This window comes from Dermacentor albipictus, chromosome 7, assembly GCF_038994185.2.
Source record: "Dermacentor albipictus isolate Rhodes 1998 colony chromosome 7, USDA_Dalb.pri_finalv2, whole genome shotgun sequence".
NCBI lineage: Eukaryota > Metazoa > Arthropoda > Arachnida > Ixodida > Ixodidae > Dermacentor > Dermacentor albipictus.
Window position 1 is genome coordinate 28,997,917 of NC_091827.1, and position 24,224 is coordinate 29,022,140.

The 24,224-nt window shown below is 45.3% G+C and overlaps 1 protein-coding gene across 3 annotated transcripts in view; it reads left to right on the forward strand.

Annotated features, from left to right (window-relative positions):
* The first annotated feature begins 72 nt into the window (after positions 1-72).
* LOC135917404 (serine/threonine-protein kinase VRK1-like) overlaps positions 73-24,224 on the forward strand; it is a 43,641-nt gene continuing 19,489 nt past the window's right edge. For all 3 annotated transcript variants that reach the window (XM_065450971.1, XM_065450970.1, XM_065450972.1), the window contains exons 1-10: positions 73-232; positions 6,865-7,028; positions 7,617-7,763; positions 11,097-11,152; positions 11,230-11,299; positions 12,864-13,060; positions 14,831-14,929; positions 19,120-19,249; positions 21,151-21,271; positions 22,497-22,555. In XM_065450971.1, coding sequence (XP_065307043.1) covers positions 6,980-7,028; positions 7,617-7,763; positions 11,097-11,152; positions 11,230-11,299; positions 12,864-13,060; positions 14,831-14,929; positions 19,120-19,249; positions 21,151-21,271; positions 22,497-22,555 — 928 coding nt within the window. In that variant the 5' untranslated portion in view covers positions 73-232; positions 6,865-6,979. The remainder of the gene's footprint in view (positions 233-6,864; positions 7,029-7,616; positions 7,764-11,096; positions 11,153-11,229; positions 11,300-12,863; positions 13,061-14,830; positions 14,930-19,119; positions 19,250-21,150; positions 21,272-22,496; positions 22,556-24,224) is intronic.

The following is a 24,224-nucleotide window of genomic DNA, read 5'->3' on the forward strand; positions in this document are numbered from 1 at the left end:
TGTTTGTGGACAGGTAATGTTTTATTTTCATATCTCGAACTAAATGTTCCGAACGTCCGTAAAGCTGGCTGACTCAGCTGGCTGTAGCAGGCTGTAGTTGGCTGCAGAGTGGTAGATGTATGTAGCCTCAACAACTTTCTTCGGTTTTGAAAAATCTTTCGCTGCAGCGGCGCGATTGGGTCCGAGACTTCAGGTGCTATTTGAATCAATGGCGGTAGGCCGGACTTAAGAGGTATGTGTTAATTTTTTCAAACCCTTTAGGTCCTTCTTGGCCGCTCGCAAATCGTTTCAGAAGTGTCGTTAAATGATGGGCTTCCCAGAGTGTGCCCCATCCATGGCTGACATCGCAATCGCGCAGCGGCCACCGGTTGTTTTTTCGAGTAACGTCATAAGTTAGGCCTAAGCTTGACGGTAGGCTTAGCGCACTCGTATTCGAATTCCCCCAACTTTTTTTGCGCCTTTTCGGTCGAGTTTTGAACCTTTTGTTTGCCACTGCCCAAGTTTCTTGTCTGGCCCGTTACCGTTACACCTGCTCTGCCGAGCATCGCGGGCCTGTTAGTTAGTTTTGTACCTTGCCGCTCTTTGTTGTTCGGGTTTTTTTAAATCTTGTCTGCGACGGGTTCGGCTGGTTTTGTTTCGATACACGGGTCTGCGCCTGTTTTGTCACTGTGCCTTGCTCCTCCTGAATTGGTACGGTCCTCGCTGTGGACTTCCGATGCGGCGATTCCCGTTTGGCGTGGCAGTTTAACGCGGTGCGGACATCGACATCGGCCGGTGAGCCAGTGTCCGTTGAAACGTCGCCGCTACCGCCGTTCGAAGCGACCCGACTACCGGCGTTTCGCAGACGGCAGAAAAAAATAGTGCCGCGACCTCCTTAGCAGCGAAGTGTGTGCCGGTCACTGCCCTCCCTAGTAGCGCGTCCTTGTTCTCATGATTTATTTGCGCAGACGACGTTGGAACATAGGGATGTTGGCGCGCTGCGCATCCGTGATGCAAGGAAACGCATGCACCACCCTTGTGTTCGAAAACTGTGGTTGTTGCCGTCGCCCTGCTGACAGTTGCAAGGGTCAGCTTGCGTTCCTTCGGAGCTGACGCATCGTAACTGGACACGGGAGTTTTGATCGGGGGTTTTTTATTCGCCCCTCGTTAAGAGCTCGTGCCAGACGCATTCCCGTCATACCATCTGGGGTAGGGTACGCTGAAAGGGTGAACCCCGTTTGTGTGTTGAAGAACGTGCAGCGCTTTACAAATGCAGAGCTCGACATTGCTCAAACGGTTTGCCTCCTGATGGGTTTTGTGTTTTCACAGCTCGTTAGTTATATGTTAAGTGAGACCGTTGTTCACCCCATTTGCAAGATTGCGAGTCTGTTAAAGCTTCCACGTTACGAGACTTCGCCTCTGATCAAACACAAGGGGTTGCGACAAGAGCAGGATGTCAACTTGTCAAGGTGCCCCTAATGCATCACTCGCCTGAAAGACGTAAATCTCATGTTCCTCTCTCTCTATCTGCAGCATTGTTCACTTTATCGGCCACATACACGAGTTTCAAGTTTTGTTGATCCACTGGTTTCATACTCGGACGTCCCACTCTAGTAACACAATGAGTGTACTCGCACAGAAGTTACTGCGGCAGTAACGCTGAAGCTACAGAGGTAAAAGTGCACGCAATTAGGAGCACTCCTGAAAAAGAAAAGAAAGAAAAACCCACTTGACCATCCGCATTACAGCTGGGGAAGAGAAACCATAAACATCTTCTCTACAAATAGTGAAATAGGAAAAACAAATAACTGTGTCTTGAATTTGACTTGTTTTTCTGCTTTTCTTTTCTGAGCTTGGGCAAATGCAAAGCCATTACACGTGAGAGGTTAAAACATGTTGGCAGACTAGTTGGTTGGAATCCATGGTAGAGTGTATAAGCGCGACTGGACGAGGACGTAGAGAAGTGATGTGTCTGTGTATCTGTTTCTTTCTACGTCCTCGTCCAGTCGCGCTTATACACTCTACCATGGACACCTGAGAGCTAGGCTGACTTACTATCTGCTCCAAGAAACTAAATGTGCCGCCAAATGCTGCCAGGATACTTGCCATTGTAACGCAAGCGGGGAATCTCTGGCCTAGTAGCTTTCCCTTAAAACCTTAGGAAAGTTATCCATGAGAATGGTTAGCATATTGCCACATTTACCCCCACTCAGCGATATGAAGTTCTCGCCTCATAGAGTGAACAAGAGCAGAATTTCTAGCATGGTCATCGCACATTATTCAGCAGTGTCTGCCAAGCTTTTTTCGATATCTTTCTTGGCTTAGCTGGGTATTAAGGTTGCCTCATGTGGTCCAGTTCTTTTTCCCTACGCAAGTGCATGAAGGCTGGCATTAGCTGAATTTGGTGTTTTCTGCGTGCTCTTAATAAATGGGTTGCTGCACTGGGATAGATTTTGTGATTGGCTGCCAGAAATGCAATTGCAGTTCTGCTTGGGAAGGTTGTTATTCCTTCTTTCAGCTAAGCCTGCTTTATAGCGGTTATGGCCACTAATATGACATTTTGGAGAGAGACGAGATGATTGAGAACTTTCTCATACTTTTGGCTAACCTTTCTGCGAAGTTTATTGTCCTCTAATTGAACTGGCTAAGCAAGTATCTGACAAGTCTTGTTTTTTCTGCAGTTTCATCTCGGCTTTATTCTTTGATAGTGTCATACTTCTTGGTCAACTTACTATATCGTAGTGTTAGATATCCAGGGTATCTAACAGTTACAGCTGTGTGCTGGCTGTCTTGTGGAGCCTACAAGATCGGTTTTGGCGTATCAGTGTATAACCTAAGTAAAATAGAAAAGCATAATGTTTTTTTTTTTTTGTACATCCCTGTTGTGCTTAAGCTTTTAACATGTTCAGACTTTAGCAACTCCTCCAGCAGTGTTGTGGCAACACTGTTCTACGAGATTAGAGATTGTCGGTCATAGTATACAAAACACAAAGACCCAAACTTCACAATGTGCATTCGCACATGGTGCTGAAGCTGTGTGCAGATTTCGACCCTTTCATCTGTCGAATGTGACCTAATTGGCCTTTTCCAGCTGAGCTGATCTGGCAAGATTACTTGGTGTGTTTTCATTCCGGTACATGTGTCATTCCTGAAATCTCAAATTTAGGAACGGAGGAAGCAATTTAGGAGTCACTTCAAACAAAGCAGATGAAGGGACTTGCAATGCTGAGTGAACAATGACAAAGTTAGTACAAAGGGCATAAGAGAGTCACTGAACCTAAATTATTCACCTTTACTTTCTTTCTTGCAGTTAAAGGGACACCAAATGGGAATATTCAGTTCAGTTGTAGCAATAAATTATGCTTCATTGATAACCGGATACCTGCTGTTAACGTGACGGGAGAATTTGCAAGTCTGAAGACATGTAAAGACGGGACACTAGTGGCAATGTCGCCCTAATGGTTTGCACCAGCTTGCTTAGTTTATTTTAAGATATGTGGCTCGGCCGTAGCTTATTCATCAAGTAGTGGGAACTGTGTTGTTCTGACAGAAACCAATGCTTAGGTTATCACGTTTTCAGAATTTGCACCAAAAGCGCGGCCTCAAGTACGAAAATATACTTTGAAATTAATGGTTTGACACCGATAAACCTACATAGTGTGAGAATTTCTTATGGTGTATCTTAAACCATAAGAAATTCTTGCATTATGCAGGTTTATTATGCAGAAATTCTCGCATATCTTAATTTCTTAGCACTTGCAACTGGCCGATGATGGTCATGACAACTTCGACAGAGTGCCGCTCACACCACTGACAAAGCATAAAAAGGAAAACGATTGAAATACAATTGTTAAATTGTCCCAGCCCTGTTATTAGCGTAAAATGTTTTTGAAGTTTGATCTTGAGCTCCTGATTTTGATCTTCCGCAGCAATGTTGAACTGCCAATTGAAATGAAGATACTGTTCTGAAAGATTATTTTTAGTTCTAAATGGAATTTAGTTCTTTAGTTTCCAACTAACATGAAAGTTGCTTTTGTGCGTGCTTGCTGGCTTTCTCACGTCAGTGCTCGGTCCCAAGAAACTTGTCATGTCTCTGTGAAAACACCTCGTCTACTCCGGAAGTGAAATTGGCGCACAGTAGATACAAAGCAGGAACCTAGCATTCACTTCTTGTGGCAGCTGACAATCCTCATGTCCCAGCTGTTGAACCACTATTTTTGTGTAGTCTTTTAAAGTCCTACTGGCATAACATTCTCTTTCATTTCTCTCTCTCTCTTCGTAAGGGAAGGTCCAAATTCTGTAGACCCTTGGGGAAAAAGACATGTGCAGCTGTCAGAACACCCTCAATAATTTACTGAAATGCTCATTTGTATTGACCAGTTTCTACTATTTCGGTGCCCAGAATGTGAAGGTGTCATGAAACAACCATTTGCTCCGCATTTATGGCATACCTGCCAACTTTTACGCCTTTATCGCAAAATGCCTGATATGCAGCGCTCATTCACAACTGTCATATTGACTCAAATATTTAACAATTTTTATTTTGCATATAGCTTAGGGACTAAAAAATTTAGAGACTGAATCAATTTTTATGGCCCATTTGTTCAGGCATGCCTGCACATCGGTGACATCAGCTGATCAAACAAACGTATAAAGGTTGTGTAAATATTGCATTTAGTAAACAAACATTTCTGCTTATCTGTGGCAGAGATCATTGTTACTGCAACTATATAGATCAGAGTGTCCTTGATCCCTCAAGAACAAAGTCTGCGAATTTAATGAAAAGTAAACATATTGAATGATCAAATAATTTTAGTATTCAAGAATGTTTGGTATTTTTCTTGCTTTCCAATGTAGCGTTTTTCTAATTCTGAGGTTAGCAGGCCTTCTATGATCCGTAGCTGCCATGCAACAGCGCATCACGGCCGTTTACTCATTAGAAGCAGCAGCATCACATGTATTATCCTTATTGCTGCATGGTGTTGGCAAACTGCTGTCATGATATCACAGTGTCAGTGGCACCAAGTCAAACATTTGTCATCACACCCTATAAGCATTTCTGAACCTTTGTGCTAAGTGTAATCCTCTTACATGCGAGAAGATGTGGTAAAGTTTCTGCAAGATCGAAAGTATGTATATTGGTACACCTTTAAGGAGGCCTCACTTCAGGGTGTCTACCGTTGGGGGGGGGGGGGGGGGGGGAATCTGGAAAGCTTTGGAACATTCAGTTTGGTTGCGTTGGATCAAGGAAATTGGTACCTGCAGTAGTTTAGAGGGAACTCACGCCCTAGTGTCTACGGCAGCTGCAGGCATAGGAAAGATGGGTTGTGCATGGACGTGCCTTTAATCTGTCCAGACATCAAATAGCTTGGCGAGTTTTCAAGCTCATCTTATGTGAATTTTTGCTTCGCATGTGCTACAGTTTGCGTCGGTTATGCATATGTGGAAAGTCTCGCTGTCTTCAGCATTTCTAGGATTGCTTGGAAATTTAGGCCGACAAAAGGCTGATAAAGCAAAGTAAAACAAAGCCCGCAAGAACGTTTGAAGCCACTAGCACCAAGGTAGGACAAATCCATGTACAAACCGCTGTTGCCATAATAGCTGGACAATCGCTGCGCCCAAGTTCCCTCTTGTAAATTTATTAGGTAACTATGGTTACGGTGAAGCTACGTAACCATATGCAATCTGCAAATAATGGTGCCGTTCGCTGAATTTCTGGCCGAGCCTAACTGCACGGGTTGTATTATCACGAGGCCCGAGTCCGTCTAGATCTGATAGTGCATCCCACCTAATTTACTGTTTATTGGAGCAGTGATTGCGTGTTTCTTTTTATCCATCACTGAGACGACAACCATAGATCCGCGCATCCCCACCATGCAGATCCCATCGCATTGGTCACCCTCTTTCAAGTTTTGCATCCACGAGATCGTAACACCACCTTCATGAACTTTTTTTTTTTTTTTTTTCACGAGCAGCAACTGACTGGAAGGGCCTTCCCCATCGTGTCGCTGCCGTAACTTGCCCATCAATATTTTTGACCATTGTAAATGCCCGCGTTTTATAAACCCCACCACTTATGTAACACCCCAAAAGGGGTCTTTTAAGGAACGTAGTGATGTGATTTTGGGCTGGCATGGTAACTTGGCAAGCCATAAGCCATCATTTTTTTCTTTCTTCTGAGCAACCCATGTAATAGACTGCCAAGAAATGTAATTAAAAAAAACAGCCTGCAAAAATCCGTTCTACTTAGAAAGGCCAATGTTGTAAGTACACAAGTGCAGCTCCTGTATTTCAGTTTTGGGCAGCTCACTGGTTCAGTAGAATCTGGTCGCTTGCATAAAAGTACTGTGATTTCACGATTGGTTGTCAGTCTTGTTTTTGGCATAGCATTGTAGTGGTGAATTATTGAGCTTCTATTAAGGCATTCGTCATACAACCACTTGTGCTGTTTCCTGTGTTTCAGAGGGCATTGCCAGTGCGAACCAATTTTCAGCTCATTAACTAAGCAATGCCAGTCAATGTAAGCCCTAGTTGGGCTTGCTGGAAATGGCGCAGATTTGAAAATGTTGAGAAACAGTCATGACCTTCGAGATGGGGTGGCGCCCACCGCACACGTCTCGGAGGCTATCGCCTGTGACATGCATCATATCCACTAATCACTGGGTGCACACGTCATCTGCTTATGTGCCAACTGCAGGCTGTTTGGTAAAGGAAATGTACAATTAACAGCTCTTCAGCTTTGCCAAGAATGATCTGACACTCTGCACTCTTGATTTGTAACTTGTTTAGCCAAAGCGAAATTTCGTTACAGTTCTGCGTTTAATTTTTTAGTAAACGCAGTGCTGCACATTTCACTTGAGCCTGGCGGATGGTGTTCTCGTGTAGGTCTGGTCCTTGAGGAGTTGGTGAAAAGTACGGAAGACAAAAATTGGTTCATCTTTGAATGCTTGACGGTGGACCCTCGTGACACAGTGTCCGAGTGCCCCAAGCGAACCTTGCAATGCCCAAGAGAGCACCTCCCAGCACTCCTGAGCTCCCAAAGAAGAAAGGCAAGTGTTGTTACAAACTGGACACCTAACCAGAAGAGCAAGGGGGGGAAAAAAACGAATTACCGCTAATTGAACTGGCGTGGTACACAACTCTCTCTCTCTCTCTATGACCAAACTGGATTAGGGGGGGGGGGGGATCTATTGCTTCTGCAATATCTGTCCACCAGTTAATTCTTTTAACTAGTTACGGCATGAACAATGATGCACACTTTATAAGCCTTGAGTTCTAGCCTTGTTTGGTGCAACATAGTGTTCAATGCAGAAGCAGTTTGGAAACAACGGACTAAGGTGAGACGTCCAAGGTGGATGTCTCACTTCAGTTTCTGAATTGTTTGTGTGCTATGCACAGCTTCTCTCTCTCTCTTTCTCATGTACAACACCCACTGTACATAATCGCACACTAATGAGACGCATAATCACTCTGGATCTGGTTTCTAAACATGGAGTAGTCGTAAATGTGCGTTTTTGGTGCCTGAATCATGCCACTGTTGCAAATGCAAAGGCTAATGGTCTGGCTTGTTTCGGCTGTATTCGGCACATTTGCATTTGAATCTGCGCTCATAATACATGGCATGTTCTGTTTCGTAGCTGCGAAGAAAGCACCCAGGGTAGCTGCCAATGGACACCGGTTACCAGATCCATTGCCTGCCGGTGAGGTCCTTACAGACCTCTCCAGAAAGCAGTGGCGGCTCGGCAAAGCGGTGGGCTTGGGCGGATTTGGGGAAATCTACCTAGGTGAGTGCGATTGTCCCGTTGTTGACAGCTTGGGCCATCGGCTCGATTTGCTTTGAAGTTGACATTGAAGTTGAAGTTTATTTACATCGCCAAAAAATCAACGATGCGGGTAGGCCCGGGCAAAAAGTGAACTCAATCACTTGAGGGACGCCCGAGCCCCCCTGTACAAGGCACAGAGCGAAAACGCAAAGTGTAAAAGTCATAGTAACACTCTGGCTATTTAACAAGGGCAAAAATATCTCGTATATGCATGAGTTTGTGAACAAAGCATAAACAGAAAAAACACAGCATAATAGCAAAAAAAAACAGAAATGCATAGCAGCAAGATAAAATTACACAGGATACATCGCAGCAAGATACGAAAAAAAGAAAAATACATGAACACGGCTTTCAAAAAGAAGATATTAGTGAATTAATGCACTTCTCATGTCAACAAGTGAACATGTTTCAGGAATTATACCCCTTGACAATAATTTATTCAAAACAGTGGGCAGGCTATGTCGGAGCATCTGTTGCCCGTACATTGTACGGGAGAAGGGAATGTGCCAAATTTCTTTTTTGCGAAAGGAGTATTCTGAAAGATTTTATTTATTTTATTTTATTTTAAGCTTGATGCGGAGTGCCGCTGTTTTGTATGACTGGGAACAGTGGTGGTTCCTTAGTTCTAGTGTACTGATATGGTGTAATGACTAAGCAAAAGAGGGTCACCCCCATGGCTGTGGATAGTCATGGCTAGGTTTCCAGCCTTAGGCCAGTTGTCTCATGGAAGGCCGAGTGACACCCTGTTGGGTTCGGTCCACCCCCAGGGTGGATGGAGTTCGACCAGGCATCAGCCGCAGGTAGTTGGTTTTGGGTGAGTATGTACCGTGGAAAATTTGGAACGCCTGCACCTTGGCACTAACAAAAAGCATAACTTTTGATATGCCTACTGCTCCCTCGCGGCTGGAAAGCGTCTTTGGCTGTGGCTGGCACTTGTATAAGTACGCTCGCCATCCAAAGTCTAGCTTTCACAGACAAGCGGGTGAGGCTTCCTTGCATGTGCCGGGTTGTGGTGACGTTTGTCAAGCTCCACTGTGTTAAACCACTGCGACAAGGCACTTCTGCATCTCCCTGCGCACACTGTGGATCTTCCTGGGTTTGGTCAAGTCGCTGCTCTTCCTGTGTGCCGTCCGACCTCGCCTCGCTGTGAGAATATCTTAAGCACACACGGTGTTGAGGTTGGTTGGTACGTTATCCACTGCTGCAGGCTGCATGAATGGGGGAAGAAAAAGCACTTGTTTGTGTACCTGCCTTAAGTTTTCTGTTGTACTGCCAACGTCTCCACACTCCCAAATTTTCCATAACGTTTACATATTTAGGCTCATTATGCAGTATTTACTGCAATAGTGCAAGGTTTTACGAAATTCGATTAGAAGTTCAGTTCATGAGCTTGCAAACTTTTGTTTGACATGTTGAATGAACCACGATGTGACATACATACTGTGTGCACAAGAAGGAAGCCTCAAAGGTGTGGACTGCAGTTCCTTGGGGTCGCAAAGGTAGTGGTGCTGACCATGTCAGTTTCACACGGTAATGTAAAATGTCAATGGATATTTGCTACAGCAAGACCCAGACTGAGTTTTCTTTGTTGCTTGTCGATTGTATTCTTCGAAATCTTATGGTGAAAGGAAACCCAACAGTTCTCCTTTGAGCAAACTCACCTAAGCATGAGGTCACGGGATCGAATCCCAGCCACAGCGGCCACATTTCGATGGGGCAAACTGTGAAAACCCCTGGTGGTCCAAATTATTCCGCAGTGCCCCACTACGGCATGCCTCATAACCAAATCGTGGTTTTCGCGTGTAAAACCCCATAATTCAAACCGAGGTGTGAAAAAAAAAAAGTCTGATCCACAAAGGTACTGCACATTGTCATTGTCACCTATTCCAAGTTTGCTTCTGCGTGTGTGCTGCGTGTAAAAATAAATATTCATCGATAAATGTCTGTGTATCCTGCAAATATATGTGTGCTATTCCCCCCTCCCTCTTGCTGAATGCCATGTCCAGGAAATTTTAATGTATATTAAGTGTCGCAGGTTGGCAGGTGTGTATTTCTAAATAAGAGCATGTGGAACTTTTGAAACTACCTGTGGTATTCTTACAAGCTTCCTAAAATTCTGACAGTGCCTTTGTTTCAAGGCTGTGCAGAGGGTCTATTTCAGCATCTGATGTAACAGGGCCTGTTGTCTTCTTGCATATTGATTGTGGCTTTTAAAAACATTTAGCTAACTTAACAAAGGATAGCAAAACACTGAAATGCAGAACTGCTCGGTAGGGGTCCGGGGGAGGGGAGTATTTATCACTGCCCTTGATTTTTATTTGATCACCGCTTTTTCTTGTCAAAACACTTTTTATTTTCTTTTGACAGCTGATGATTGTCATGAACTGTGGGGTTAAATTAACATGAAAATGCATTGTAAGAACGCATGTTTGGTTACCTGTAACCCCAAAGTTGTATTTTGGAATTGTTCTGATTGCAATTGATTGGTTCGTCGGCTCTTGTTCTTGGAGGCTGCTGATATATTTAAAACAGAAGCTCATATCATGTGAGAGACATCCTTGGACGTGGTTGTGCTTTGACCTCGGACATGATGTTGATCAGCTTTTGTCTTAATCGCACATATAGCTTCGGACAAAGCTCTGTATTTCTTGCGTACTATGCTTGTTCTGAATAAAGTACCTTATTCTTACCCATTTGTGTGTTATTGTCTTCTTTTGTCATGGTTCTGAATCGCCTGGCACAGCTGTCAACTGATGCCACTTCTTTTGCCATAAGGGTTTCAGTCTGACTGTTTTCAGTAGTCTTTCAGCTCATTATGCAGGGCTGATATGCCCAGGCTGTAAAGTATTCTGGTGTTCAACCCTGTAGAAGGCTGACTCTAAAATTGTCTCATGTGGGTGACAGTTTCATGAGCCTGATCACAGTAGTCACCCTTTAAAAACAAACTTCAAAAGACTGTGGAAACCTGTAACATTCTATGAAGCAACTAGGAGCACATCCTCATTGGCCACTGTACCAGGCACTTGCAGCAATTCATTGCGATAAGCATGCCGAGATAATCGATCTGATAAAGCCAACCCATGGATGGTGCTTGTGAGAGGTTTTACGAATATAAGGCCTGTTCATCTTTAATATAAGCAGACTGAGTAATTGGGAAGGCTAAATTATGGTCTTCAACCCATTCAACTTATTAGGATTCGTCTTAACAAGTGTCTACATTATGTAAATATTTTTTTGTATAGATAAATGTATAAACTGTCCTCTGTTCTCTCTTTTTATTTTTTTCCCCCTCAGCATCTGATGAAGTCTCCAAACCTGTGGACGCCAATGCACTCTACGTCATCAAAATTGTGAGTGCGTTAACCTTGTAACTCTGAGCTTGCATTGAAGCTTGTTCATTCGCTAAGTGGAATGCCATTTCTCACAGGAGCCTCATAGCAACGGGCCGCTTTTCACGGAGATCAACTTCTACCTCCGCGTGGGAAAAGCTGAACAGAGTAAGTTTTTCGTTGCAAAGGCAACTTGTCTTCATTCCACCTTCAGCCAGCCTTATTCTGGAGGAAGCAAGTTTTCACATTTGCTAGAAGCCTGCATAAAGGAATAAACTGTTCGAGCGACCAAATTTTGTGTCACTTTAATGCACTTCACTACCTTGAGTGTCACTTTGGCTGTTTCTTCACAGGAAATGAAATTGTCATTTGCGATTAATGATAATCAATAGCTTTCAAGTTGTGGGGTCTGATATGGGATATCTCACACCGTACTCTTGAGACAAAGGAACGACAACACAGTAGTGCAAACAGTCACAAGGGCATTTATTGCACCTTTCATACATCAATGCCTGCTAGCCGAGTTGCTATCCACAAAACATGCCGATGGGCGCACGACAAATCTAGAAGTCCGACTCACCGCGTCCTCGTGAGCGAATATGTTCGCTCCATGCTGGATCCCAACGCCTGGTCGTTCGCGTGTATAGTCACGCGAATCGTGGCGCGTTCGAAGGCGGCCACGCGAGGCGGTCTCGCAGATGCATCGGTCGCCGCGTGCTCGCGGGAGACGTCCCCCGCCGGGAAAGAGCGTTGCTGCACGTGCAGCCCGTTTGCTGTCTCGAAGCCAAGAGAGCGCGCCTCGTCTCTCCCGCCGAGGGTAACCCCGCAGCCGCGCAACACTAGCGCCATCTCTCGGAGTGCGCTTTAACCGCATCGACCGCGCTGACGTCACGCAGGCCACGTTGCGAAGCGGGACCACAGGAGACGCGCTATGCGGGAAAAACATCAGGGGAGGCGCGAGGGTCGCGCATTCCCACAAAGTGCATCATTATATTTATTGTCCTGTGCAATTTCATGGAAGTAGTGCTTTTATATATGAATCAATCAAAAAAAGTTTACTGTTGAATGTGTTAACATTATAAAAACAGTTTGCCCTCCGATGGGCACTACAGCAGCAAAAATACAAGTTGCAAGGCCCAGGCAAGATGTAATTTAATAAGTGTGTGACATAGGACAGTTAACACATCAATTGGTTATGTTAAAATGCATGACAGGTGCCTTCGCAATTAATTTACAGAAAGTGACTAGGTAATTTAAGTAATATTTGTAATAGTGTCAAAGACAGTCAAAATAAATGTTTCGTGTGTGTTATATTTAGGCAGTGTATTTGCAAGCCAAGACAGCATTGTTATACATAACGAGCAGAAGAAAGACGGCAGTGTTTAATGCAGATTGTATGAGCGTTCTTGTAACATTTGAAGCCACACAAAGTTTTATTAAATGGCTCCCGACTGCATTAAGTATTATTACCGAAGCGGTGTCATGTGTACGCACGCTTTTTCAAAGTTGAGTTGGCTCTTCAAATGTCCTTGCCAGCAAGCACATTCCAAAGTGCGTGTCGCTAAACCTTTTCTTGCGACATCTTGCAAATTACATCTGCAGGTAGGTGCGCTCGGCGACGATATGTGTGCCTCTGTGACAGTGGTTTTTAGAATAGAAGTTTCATCACATGAGACTGAGTAAGAGGATGACGAGATGCATGTTTTCACTCATTGCTTTGTGTGCCTTTCAGTTGAGCAATGGGTCAAGCAGAAAAAGCTGGATTACCTTGGCATGCCCCGTTTCCGAGGTTCCGGATCTCACGAACTTGGTGGAGTAAAGTACCGATTCATGGTCATGGACAGGTTTGGTGAAGACCTGCAGAAGGTCCTCGATAGGAATGGGAAAACACTTCCCTTGAAGACCGCCTTCAGCCTAGGCATGCGAGTGGTAAGGAAGCCTTGTTCCTTAGCCATCCACGAGAATGGTCATGCAGATGAGCTGGGACTTTGTCCTGATGATAACTTGCAGTCATGATAAGTCGCTTGCCATGTACATACCTGCCCACTCTACCAAATTTTTCATAAAGTTTGTGCACTTGGGGCCGATTCAGGATTTCGTGGATGTTGCCATCAAATTTTACAGTAAATGAAGTCTGTTCCCGAAAAGGCGTACTAAACTTGGTGCAAGACATAGTGTCCCAAGAGATGCTTGCTTCAAGCATGCTTTTTTCAGACAACTTCCCGAAACGGGCAAAATTTGCAACAGCAAAGTCTCTGAAGTCGCTGTGACAACAAAAGAATGTGTTGATTGTCGGTCTCTGCTGGTCCAAATTTGCGTCTGCCTCTGTGTTGCATCTAAAAATAAATCATTGTTACTAAAGTGCATACGTATCCCACAAAGGACAACCTTTTCTTCTTCTCTTCTTCTTCTTTTTTTTTTTATGCATGCTTTCTCACTTCTTCACAGTGTCCTTGCGAATTTCGGTAACCCATCGGTATATCTTTGTGTTTGTGAACAATCACAGCGTAGGTGCTATCCCACACACATTGTCAATACCTTTGCATTTGCGGCGAGGGGTAGTGTAGCACGTTCAGACACTGTCCGAACGAGGTGTGCCGGCAGCTGTGCAAGCACATTTCTTCTAACAGTGTACGTCCTGCTTGATGTGCCGTCAACTGTAAAAGTTTGTGAAACGCAGGATCTGAGAAACCATTAAAATTTCCAAGCAGTTTACGACCGTGGCCAGTGAAATTGAGTGCAACACTGAGCTGTTTGGACATACTGACACAGGCTGGAAATCTTAATACCAGGCTGTGTTCTAAAACTGCACAGTTATTCAGATTTTTCGTATCTAGTTTGTAAGCTTTTGTGATCGGCTGTGCAAGAGTCATTGTAGAGTTCTTATGGTGTTAGGCTGCTGAGCACGAGGTCGCGGGATCGAATCCCGGCCACGGCAGCCGCATTTCGATGGGGGCGAATGCGAAAACACCTGTGGTACTTAGATTTAGGTGCACGTTAAAGAACCCCAGGTGGTCGAAATTTCCGGAGTCTTCCACTACGGCGTGCCTCATAATCAGAAAGTGGTTTTGGCGCATAAAACCCCATAATTTAATGTAGAGTTCATTGTTCCAGGGTGCTTCCTGCCCTCTATTTTCTCTTTGCAATCTTAACGCAGATTCAGGGACTCGCCCCAATAGCTCAGTAGCTATGCTGCTCTACTGCTAACCGAAGGCTGTAGGTTCAATTCCAAACTGTGGCCACTACACTCTTTATGGGTGTGTCATGCAAGAACACTTCTGTACTTGCACTCAAAAGTTAATCCAAACTGCTCCCACGCCAGCCTTTCATAACTCGGGCATTGCTTCAGCGTGTTCAGTTTTCCAGCAGTGAATTCATCTTAGTTGACGAGGACAGGCCAGGGCAGTTATAACTGAGCCAAAGGTGTGCAGCGCTTTAGGAGATTGGCTTGTGCACTTGGACTGCCCGTTGGTCTGTTTCACGTTCACGCACCGCAGGTGTACCAAGCAACCAATGCCTACAATCTTCTCTTGCTCCTTGCACCATTTTCATGTCGACCAACAATTTCCCAATCAGTGTAGCATGGCTGCACTTCTCTGCACTGAAGCAAGGTTTTTGAACTGAACCTTTTCTTTTGCTCCCCCGCACCCCAAGCAGTTCTGACACCTCGTTATCTCTTTGTGTTCCTTCCCGAAACAGATTGATGTCTTGGAGTATGTCCACAACTACGAGTACATCCACGCTGATGTGAAGGCATCCAATCTACTGCTGGGCTATGGCAAAGGCAACGAAAACAAGGTGAGCAGAATGTGAAGTACCTGCAACACCCAGTTACCAGCGACGTTAACCCTTTGACCGTTCCCTGTGTTGACATGAACTCGTTATTGGACTAGACGTTCTCATCCCGTCTCGTGGAGAACAAAGCGAGCTACTAAGTTTTTGAAACATTACTATCTACCCTATGACCATTTGAATGGCAAAGCATTGTGTATGACGAAATCTTGTAGAAAACTTTAAAGGCATTCCCCAAGTACTAGGATGTCAATTTCACTACTTCCCATACGTTTTCTTCTTTTGCTTAGAAGCGGCCGCATAAAGTAATCCATCAGAGCAGAAATTTTGGCGTCACAAAAAAAAAGGAAAAGAAAAGAATAAAATGCAGGTAGTCTCAGGAACTATGAGCACAACAATTGAGGCAAATTTTGGAGGTAGACTTACCATACACAGTGCTTTGTCTAGCAAGTAGTGTAAACTTCTAATATAGGCATCAACCCACCAACCATGCTTCCTCTGCCCATAAGACAGTGATGCAATAGCAGGAAGCAGCATAATGGATTCCCACAGTGGATCTGTTTTCTTTTGTGTGGTCGCTCCTGGCTGTGGCGGGCTGACTCGGCGTTTCCTTTCCTTTTGCACGCAGCTTGTGGAGCTGTTGTTAGGCGTTGTGATATTGCAGGACTTGTTTTCATGTTCCTGTCTTAAAAGTCCGACACCAACATCCGAGTGTTTTGGTGGCTACTTTGCATTTTTTTTTTCTTCAAAGCATGACTTTTTATTGTTTGTCCACACTGTATTTCAAATGACCATTGTCAATTTTTACCAAATTATTACCAAAGTATTTACCAAAATAATCTCCAATAGAATAAGGGCAACACTGGACTTTAGTCAACCAAAGCAACAGGCTGACTTCAGGAAGGGATACTCTACAATGGATCACATCCATGTCATTAATTAGGTTAATGAGAAATCCGCAGAGTACAATAAGCTTCTCTATATGGCTTTCATAGATTAGAGGCATTACATAATCGAGGAGTACAGAAAGCTTACGTAGATACTTTGGAAAATATCTACAGGGGTTCTACGGCTCCCTTAATTCTAGAGAAGAAAAGCAGGAAGATACCTGTAAACAAAGGGGTCAGACAGGGAGACACAATCTCTCTATTCAACTGGGAAGGCTTAGGAGTAAGGATCGATACCGGATATGTCGGCATCTTCTGTTTGCCGATGACATTGTTCTGTTCAGCAATAATGCAGACGAGTTACAACAAATGATTGAGGTCCTTAAGGGGAGACGCGGGTCGAAAAATCGCGGTTTTCAAAAAAAAAAATCACTTTTTTGTTTTAAGGGGAGACGCGGGTCGAAAAACGGCGATTTTCATTAAAAAAGTCAGTTTTATGTTTTCGACTGTTTCAACAAGATTGATCCCTCCTCTTTCATATATAAAGAAATCAGAGCCGTAAATGATCGGTAAATTATAAATAAACTCGGTGAAAGCACTCGAGGTGGCAAGAAAAGGTGTAAATCTGGCCCATTTTCCAGCGCGTGATGCGTCAAATCGCGGCGTCGCAAGCCATTGGGCTTGTGCAAGGCAGTAGGCCTACACTTTTTCTCTCCGAGGTCGGCTTTGCCGCGTCACAATCTCCCCGGGAAGTAATAATAAAAACAACATTTCTCCGCCGAAACCAAGCGCTTCCGCTGGATTTCTAACTCACGTGGTGCGATTCCGGCCACGCCATTGGCTGCTAGCGCGCGACGCGGCCGCGGGTTGTCTGCTCTTTCTGCGACACGCCGCTCTCTCGACGTGTTCCCAGGCTTTCGGCATTTTTCTGCTCCTTGTTTCGATGGATCCCGTGAAGAAACGCGATTTTCGATCTCGAAAGTATCGGTCGAAGCACAAGTTCAAGGGGACTCGCCGCAAAGTCAAGCGGCGTGCAATGAAGACGTCCGCGGCAGCTAAGCCTAACCTAGGTGACGGCGACGCTTTCGACTGTTCAGAGCCGGCCGGCCGCTCAAGTTTCGTTGACAGCGCATCGGAGAAAAAGTAGATAATCTTCGACAATCAAGATAGGAGCGGCGAGGAGACGGGAAGCCCCTTTATCTGCGAGATCGGCGTCGGGAACGTGAGCGCCGCGGCATGTCCGGGGTGCGGACGGCGCGACCTTTTTATCCGCGAGTTGGCCAAAAAACGGAAACGACTCGCGTCGTTTTTGGGGTTGTGTTGCAACAATTTGCAGCGTGTACCACGTCCGTTATCTCGTCAACGTATTCGTCGCGGCGTGCATCTCCGGTAGACGACGCTAACGGTGGAGCGCGCCCTTCGGCCAGCCCAAGAGAGAGTTTCGCCGTGAATATCAAGGCAGTAGTTGCAGCGCGCGCATTTAGAGCTGGACACAATCAACTCGTCCGATTTTGTGCAGTTCTTGGTTTACCAAAAACGATGCACCATAAGTTCACCGCCATAACAAAGAAAGTGCATCTCGCTGCTACAAAAGCAGTGGCTGAACTTGGAGTTGGCTCGGAAAGTAACAGCACAGGAAGTGGGTCAGCATGGTGCTCACGAAGACTCCATGAGAGAAGAACATATGGCGCAGGTGAATTATAAAGTAGTGCACTGGATCTAGATACCCTGGCCTGCATTATGTGCAATTTTTATATAGATTTCAGCGCTACAACACAAATAAATAACTTTTATAACTTTCAATCATGTTTTTCTCAGCTTCATATTTTTGGCCAAACATGGCTTTTGTGCACGACATTTGATGTACTTATTGTGGTCCAATCAAGACCAAATTTGGTGTGCATCATCTTTAAGATGTGTAGAATGCACTGGTCTAGGTTTTAGTGCAACCAGTTTATTTTTAAGAATGGAAATGTTCAATACCCTTGGGTACCAGTCACTGAAAACGAAGCATCAGATATGAAATTCTCTCAAAATGTTGCCTGTCAAGGGAAATGCATTATCTTGGTTATTAGCACTCACTGAAGTGTTGGGGACAAGAAACGCCATCTTGCACTGCTATATCATGCCAACTGCTAGGTCCAGTAGCTGCACAAACATGCACTGTTTCTCACTTATGCATGGCACTTAGGACATGAAAGCATCGAGCTATCCTAAATCTAAAAACAGATTTGTAATGAGGATATCAAGCTGTATAAGTGGTACAATTTTCATTTGCCTAGCAATAATATTTAAAAAGAAAGGTTTCTGAGGAGCGTCTCCCCTTAATTGACCTCGGTAAACGTACTCCTCCACAGACTCTAGAGGCTAACTGGCGATCTTGAACTTTTCTTCCCTTGCTCGGCTATTCATCATTATCTTTGTCTTCTGCATATTAATCTTCAACCACCCTCTTATACTCTCTATGTTAATCACAGGGAACCCTGACCACGAGAAGGAAATTCGTAGAAGAATAAAAATGGTGATGGCAAGCTCCTGACTGGAAGCTTGCCATTATCATTGAAAAGGAAGGTGTGCAATCAGTGTATTTTACCAGTGCTTACATATGCGGCAGAGACTTGGAGACTGACAAAGAAGCTCGAGAACAAGTTAAGGACCACGCAGAGAGCGATGGAACAAAGATTGCTAGGCATAATGTTAAGAGACGGAAAGAGAGCAGTTCGTATCAGAGAGCAAACAGGTATAGACAATATTCTAATTGACATCAAGAGAAAAAAATGGAGCTGCGCAGGTCATGTATTACACCGGTTAGATAACCGTTGCACCATTAGGGTTAGAGAATAGGTACCAAGAGAAAGGAAACGCAGTCGAGGGCGGCAGAAGACTAGGTGTAGCGATAAAATTGGGAAATTTGCGGGTGCTAATTGGAATCGGTTGGCACAGGACAGGGCTAATTGGGGATTGCAGGCAGAGGCCTTCGTCCTGCAGTGGACATAAAACAGGCTGATGATGATGTCAATTTACATGACAAAAACTAAATTGTGATTGTGTGATTGAATTGTGCTTCAATATTTTGTACTGGAACTTCAGCACAAGCTAAGCTGTAGGTGTCTTGCTTACAGTAGAGCCATTTCCTATACCGAGCTGTATCTTCAGACTTGTGAGGCTTGAAGTTGTTAGTCTTGTGCCAAGGTTATGGTTGCGTCTCCTTTGCGCCTACCCGCACTGTCTTGTTTTCTTCAATTTTGTTATGTGCTGCTCTTTCCTGTGTGTCTGTTGCCTGAAGGAGAATTTTCCTCCTCTGGCTAGGTGTATCTGGTAGATTTTGGTTTGGCCTGTCGGTACAACCAAAACGGCAAACACAAAGAATACAAGGAAGATCTCCGGAAGGCGCACGATGGCACCATTGAGTTCACAAGTCGGGATGCCCACATTGGTGGTAAGTAGCCCCGTTTGAAGCTTGGCTAGAGGTCATCATGTTGGCCAAAAGGGAGTGTAACAAAAGAGCCCACTTCCACTTATGGCAAACAGATTTCAGGTCTGTTTTCTTGAGTTACTTGCAGGATTGCCTTTGTTCCATTTGCTTTGCAGCTTAAAATTTTGTGCTTTGCTTTTATTTTTCTTTCATGTGTATTCTTTGCTTTTCTCTGTTTCGCCTTTTAGGTGGGCTCAAACTTGTTTGTTGATGTACTGTATTTACTTGCACAGTGAGCACAGTTTTCCAGAAAAATATATGCTTAGTTGGAGGGTGCGTTCATTATGTGGGGCAAATTTTGAGGGTACTCGCCCCCCCCCCCCCCCCCCCCCCCTGCGGCCACCTCTAAAAAAGTCGGTTTCACCCGAAATGTGAACTATCGGTTGCAGTTGCAAGTGTGCATACAGCTACGCAAAGTAAGGATAGTAGTTTTGCCAGCCGTATAAACTTGCAAACATTCGCTTCAACCCAAACTGAGAGGCGAGAACGCAGCACGCACAAAGGTATGAGCCGCTATCAACTAGGCCTCCGACTCGGATCGCTTTGAAGATAGGACACGTCGCGGCCACACATTGCGCAGTTGCTTGCTGCCGGAGTGTAACACCACGCACCCGCCCCTCCATCCCCTCCCCCCGGCACCATGCACACAACAAAAGACATGTTTCCTACCACACAGACACGCTACCCTCCGTTGTACACAGGAGATTCAGCCACAATCTTCGGCGCCCCTCAGCTGCGGTTGTGCGATCCACTGTTGCTGCCAAAGCAAAACGCCACTGTCCCTCCCTCCCCTTCCCCCCGGGGCCTTTTGTGCGACGAAAGATGGCGTGTGAGATTGAGCCACGACCATTGGCTTCCCTCACGCGCTTTTCACTCACAGCTACGCCATGCAGCACTCCGCAACGGCGACTACAAAAATGCTCCTGAAGTGTCCATATAATTGCTATTGCAATAAAAGTAGGCGACATGGTACGATTCGTCATCCAACAAGGTGTCCGACACATGTCAGATGCCGAATCATACTGTGCGTCTCCTACTTCACGGCAGCAAGTTCAGGGTGCAATCATTGTGCGAGAAAAAGAGAAAAAACACTTCTTGGTTGGAAAAGTGTGGTGTTCATTGAGCTTACACGCATTGAGCTGTTTGACAGATGGCAGTGTCGAGCATCACACTGGCCAATCTCTTGCTCAAATAGAGGGAATGTTGGTATTACACATAGGTCAGCAAAATGCATTAGGGCTCCCTTAGAATGGCTGGAATCGGACATAACTGAGCTCACTAATTAACGTATTTTAGAACACTGCTCCACTCGAACACTCCGCCTCGACTCAAGAATATGAATCGCAGCGCTGCCTCTCAACAAAAGTGGTCACTGCACTTCAGTGACATCCTTCAGCAATTCTTGAAAAGCGTAATACCTTTTTTTTAAGCTGTGGGGCGGTGCTGTGCTCGACTCTCTAAAGGGAAGAGCTTCAGGTCGAGAATCATTTGAAAATACGAGGTTGTCAGTCTTGCCAAAAATCGCAGACAGGGCTCACTATCACGTGACAGCATGGCCGGTGGCTTCACGCTTGCCGTCGTTACAGTTGGAATCGGAAGCTAGCAGCAGCAAGCAATGTTGTGTTATGGCAAGCACGCGCGTTTCCTGGTGCCGGTGCTCCTTGTCATGCTAGCATTGCGACAGCGAGTCGGACCTGTTTGTGCGTGTGTGTGCACGCATGGAACCATGCTTCTTCGTGTAGTAAGCGAATGTTTGCTGCAATTTATACTTCCCAAAACACTACAGACCTCACTTTGTCCAATAGTATTTGCTATTGCTGCCGGTGCATTTGCCTTTTCAAGCATGAACTTTTTTTTCCTCTTAGCACACTCTCGGAGGGGAGACATGGAGATCCTGGGGTACAACCTGCTGCAGTGGCTTTGTTGCAGATTGCCCTGGGAGGACAACCTCAAGGACCCCGAGTATGTCAGCCAGCAGAAGTGCGGGTAGGCTATTCAGTCACTTGATTGAAATCGGGCAACACTGAGCTCGCTGATTAACATATTCTGTAACTTTTCTGCACTCGCACTCCACCTCAACTTGAACGTGCACGAGGAGAAGGTTGTCCAGGCACTTCGAGTTTTTTTTTCAACACTGGAGCAGATTGGCTGCTACACTTCGAAATCATGCCCTTATAGCCTATTGGTGTAGCACGCCGTTGCGTGTTCCCTATGAGAAAGTGCTTGCAGCAATCGCAGTCGCATACGGTGTGTGACTGTGAGGGGCAACCACCTGTAATCTGGCCAGGGGACACTTCTTTTTTCGGCAAAGCTGTTCAAAGCAGTTATAGAGCCGTGGTGGTGATATGTGGCAGCTTGGTCAGCATCCAATGTTGGCCAGCAAGACAGTCTGCGCCGGAACCCTGAAGCAACAGTAGGGCCAGGGCATTGTTAATGGCATATTGTACATAGGCACGTGGTTCTCCACTGTCGTGCTCAATCAGCTTGGCTTCAATGAAGAGGAACTGTTCAAAGCGAGAGGAAATGATGGGATTCTTCTACATGGTGGTCCGAGTTGTTTAATAAGCTGAGGCAGGTGGTAACTGATTATGACACGATGTACTTGAGCTGAAGGCTTGAGTAATAAGTCCGCAAGTACCATTTGCAGGTGTTATTGTGTCATCGGGGTGCCTAACTTGAACACAGTTGAGCCTTGTTATAGATAAGTTGCCACAGATATGGAAATGCATCTTCTATAAGCATGCACATTGATATCAAGGGTGGGTAATCTGTAATCAAGCGAATCTGAATCTGCTAGCCAGCTGAAGGCATTCCATTGATTTTTTTTTTTTTTATAACATGGCGGTGGTGGCTAGCCATGTCAAAAAATATCTATGCATACAGAATGTGCTGTTCTTTGTTAGGCTTGCTGGGCCTATTTTTACTACTAAATGTACTTAGAAAATATTAACTTTGCTGTAACCAATGTTGTCCCGCATCTCGCAGTTTTTGTAGAGTGTTTGTTATGTCTGTGTTGGATGTATCGAGGTTAGACTTCAGTAAAGCAAAATATTTAACAGCAGTTGTAATGCCTTTGGGAGGGTGCTTAGGAGCCAGCGTACATTATGCGACTGTGTTACCTTTGCTGTAACCTTGCAGGGGAAAGCATGAGCCAGTCCCTCTGATCAAATTAGATTGCTTGAACCTAGTTTTGTGCATTTTACTTTTGTAGGTTTATGGATAACATCCCTCTGCTAATGACCAAGTGCTTCCCACATGGAGACGTTCCAAGTGAGTTGCGACTCTCTTTATCTGTTGTGCTAAAGAGGAACACAGTGAAACATCGTTAAACTGTAGTTGGCAGGAACGCGGAAAAAGTACATATTAAAGAGTAGTACTGTTCGACGGAAATAGCGTGAGATTGTTCACTTACCTGTCAAACAGAACTCGGAGAGAGTGCGATGAAAGGGCTAAAAACTTTGCAGTATTTACAGTTGGCGACCAATACATCGAACACTGATAGTCCAGACATGCTCGGTAATTCGGACAGCTTCGCAGCACGGCTAATGGCCCCATAGACTTAATGTGTAAAAACGACCTATATTTCGGACAGTCGCTAGCTGTACATTCGATTATCCAGACTCGGTCCGTGGCTGTACTGTATACCAAATCTGCCGCCATCATTTTCTCTGGCAACTTCGACAAGACACCAAGTATGGCCTCATAGATTCTACACTAAATGGTAATATCTGAGGTCTTGCCTTGGTCGCCGCCCTATGCCTCTGAGATTTACCTGTGAATGCCAATCTTGGAGGCTTTGCCTGAATTGTGACGTCGCATCAACATCACAATCATCAGATCCTTTTCCGGCACCCCCGTGCATGGCTCGCTGTCGCCATTCTGTTTGCATTGTGGACAGCATTCTACCATGCTGTGCTTGTCTTAGCTCGCATTCCAGACACCGCTGTGCTGGCTCCAAGAAGTCATTCTCTGGAAGTTATAGATAGGCTGCGTCAGATAGCACCAATGGTGCCCTCGCGGTCCAAATGAGCCCAACTCCATGACTAAAGAGGCTGAATTGCCACCTACCACACAAGCTTAAATGCAGACATCCTTGATGACCTGCGAGGCTGCAGCGAGCAGATTCCTGCCACCGTTAGGTTTGAAGACTGCAGACGTCGACAGTGTGGATTCGTCGGGTGCCAAACTGAATGATGACGAAATAGTTGAGCAAATTCTCCCACCGTCAAACAGCGACTCTGACTTGGATGCTGATGTGCCACGTGCTCCGGAGCGTTCCACATGCGGATCTGACTCGAGCCTTTGCAGTCCTTGCATCAGTGTACAGTGAAATTCAAAATTGGCGGAAATACAGGCAGACTTGGTTGCACATAAGCGAAATGCATGCAACAATGCATCGGCCACTTGTTCCTTGCACAGGGGAACAAGATACATTCGTTTTTATCAGACATTCCATAGTTCGGACTTATTTACATTCCCCGTGGAGCCCGGATTATTGGTCAACTGTATCCACTTCGCATTACAATACAGTCGCCGACCGATTTTTCGGACTTCAAAAATTCGGACATGCCCGATTATTCGGTCAGCTTCGCGGCACCGCCATTCTCCCCATAGACCATAATGTATAACAACTGCCGAAGGTTTGGACACCTTGCAACCTCTCGTCTGATTTTTCGGACACTCCTTGAGCCAACTCGGTCGAGAGAGCACCATGCACCGACTCTGACCGGTGTATGGTTCGACTTGCTGAACGCCATTTTTGTTTTGAACGGAGCTTCCTTGCTGCCCCACGAAGTGGCACTACTGGAAATTCCCGCTCATCATCGTTTCTGCCTGGTTCGATAGAATGGCTCTGCAGCAGTTCCGTTTCAGCTTAGTAAGCCATGTCAAGACAATGCAGCAGCTGATTTGTTTCTTGGCGCACAACGCTGCGAGCAGG